This window comes from Microtus ochrogaster, chromosome 2 (assembly GCF_000317375.1).
Source record: "Microtus ochrogaster isolate Prairie Vole_2 chromosome 2, MicOch1.0, whole genome shotgun sequence".
Lineage (NCBI taxonomy): Eukaryota > Metazoa > Chordata > Mammalia > Rodentia > Cricetidae > Microtus > Microtus ochrogaster.
Genome location: NC_022010.1, coordinates 22,453,835 through 22,455,568, shown reverse-complemented (window position 1 = coordinate 22,455,568; position 1,734 = coordinate 22,453,835). Strand labels below are relative to the sequence as shown.

Here is a 1,734-nt window from a genome sequence, read left to right as displayed (position 1 = left end):
CATGGCGTCTCTGAGCTCACTTCCTCTTCCTCCTAGCATTCTGTTCTGTTTACTCCTCCCACCTATGTTTTAACCTATCAGGGCCAAGCAGTTTCTTTATTGCTTAACCAATGAAATCAACAGATTGATATATGATACTCCCACATCATTCTGACCTGCAGGCATCCATGCAGACAGAATGCTGAATACATAATAAATAAATAAATCCTTTTTAAAAAAAGAAAAGAAAAGAATTTATACAAGACCTGATGATGTGTCTTCTCGGCACACTTGCTCCAACCAGCCATTGAAGACGGGTTGCGGCTCAGCAATAGAGTGCTTAGACTCTCCCAGTGAGAGGTGGGGGCGTGATTCAGTAGTAGAGCTTGTGCAGAGAGAGAGAGAATGGGGAAGTCAGAGGGAGGGAGGAGAGTTGGCTTCATGGGTCGTGAACTTGTCTAGAACGCAGGAAGTCCTGGGTTCCCTCGCCAGCATTGCATAGAATTGGCATGGTGGTACACTTGGGAGGCTGAGGCAGAAGGATCAAGAGTTCAAGGCCATCCCTAGCTACCTAATGAGTTTGGGACCAGCGAAGGACCAATGTCTTAAAAGAAAAGCAAAGAGGAAAGGGTCAAGCAGGATTATAAAGTGTGTCACTCGACTTCCAGTCTCCTAGAGTGGAGGATGAGAGGTCTGGGTGCCTCTGACCTGACCCTCTTCCCTCAGATGTGCAGCGGAGGAAGAGCCCAGTGTGTGGCTTTGTGACCCCTCTGCAGGGGTCTGAAGCAGATGAGCACCGGAAACCTGAGGTAGCTGTTGATGGACTGCCCATCCCTCTGGTTATCCACCCTGAGGTTCCCTCTCGCGGTTGGGTGTGATATGGGATATGGGAGGACCGACCACTTAGGGCATCACCCTGAGCCCTGACATCTGCCCTCCCCCAGGCTGTCGTCCTGGAGGGGAATTACTGGAAGCGGCGCATAGAGGTGGTGATGCGCGAATACCACAAGTGGAGAATCTACTACAAGAAGCGGGTCAGTGGGACTGGCAGGGGCAGAGCGTCCCCTTGGAGGGGATCCCATGGGCCCACCCTAACCTATATCCTCGAACCACCCCTTTAAGTCTCAGCATGATAGCCACAGGGTCTCCCCAGGGCCAGTTTCTCTCCCCGGTTGTGGAAAGGGGCGGGTCCTGGGGGGTGGGTGGGTGGAGGGGGCCTGGCTCTGTGGGGAAAAGGGATTCAGGGTCCAATTTTGTGTCCCCGCAGCTCCGTAAGTCCAGCAGGGAAGGGGATCTCCTGGCTCCCAAGCAGGTGAGTGTTCAGTAAGTCTAGCTGGGCATCAAGGAAGGGCATCTGGGAAGTTGGAAACTGGAAAATCGAAAATGGCTGCCTGGCTGACCAGGACAGAAAATGGGAGAGGTAACTGGGTGTGAGAGGAATGGGCGTGGCCTCCACGGTGGTGTGGGTGATGACTTCAACTTTCTCTTCTTAGGAAGATCTGTTGTGAGACAGGAGGATTCTAGTGAGTTCCAGGCCAGCCTGAGTTAGATTATGAGTCCAGCGCCAGTGTAGGCTGCAGAGTGAGGACTCCTTAAGAAAAGCAAACAAAACAAACAAACAAAAAGAAAGAAAACGATTCCCGGTCAGGGAACCAAAAAAATAAAGAAAGAAAAAAAAGAAAGAAAGAAAAGAAAAGCGAGCCGGGCGGTGGTGGCGCACGCCTTTAATCCCAGCACTCGGGAGGCAGAGGCAGG

General features: G+C 51.7%; 1 protein-coding gene across 2 annotated transcripts in view; it reads left to right on the top strand.

The window, feature by feature from the left end:
* The window catches only part of Mlxipl (MLX interacting protein like), a 34,924-nt gene that overhangs the window by 17,052 nt on the left and 16,138 nt on the right, over positions 1-1,734 (top strand). For both annotated transcript variants that reach the window (XM_005344635.2, XM_005344634.2), the window contains exons 3-5: positions 706-788; positions 924-1,013; positions 1,247-1,291. In XM_005344635.2, coding sequence (XP_005344692.1) covers positions 706-788; positions 924-1,013; positions 1,247-1,291 — 218 coding nt within the window. The remainder of the gene's footprint in view (positions 1-705; positions 789-923; positions 1,014-1,246; positions 1,292-1,734) is intronic.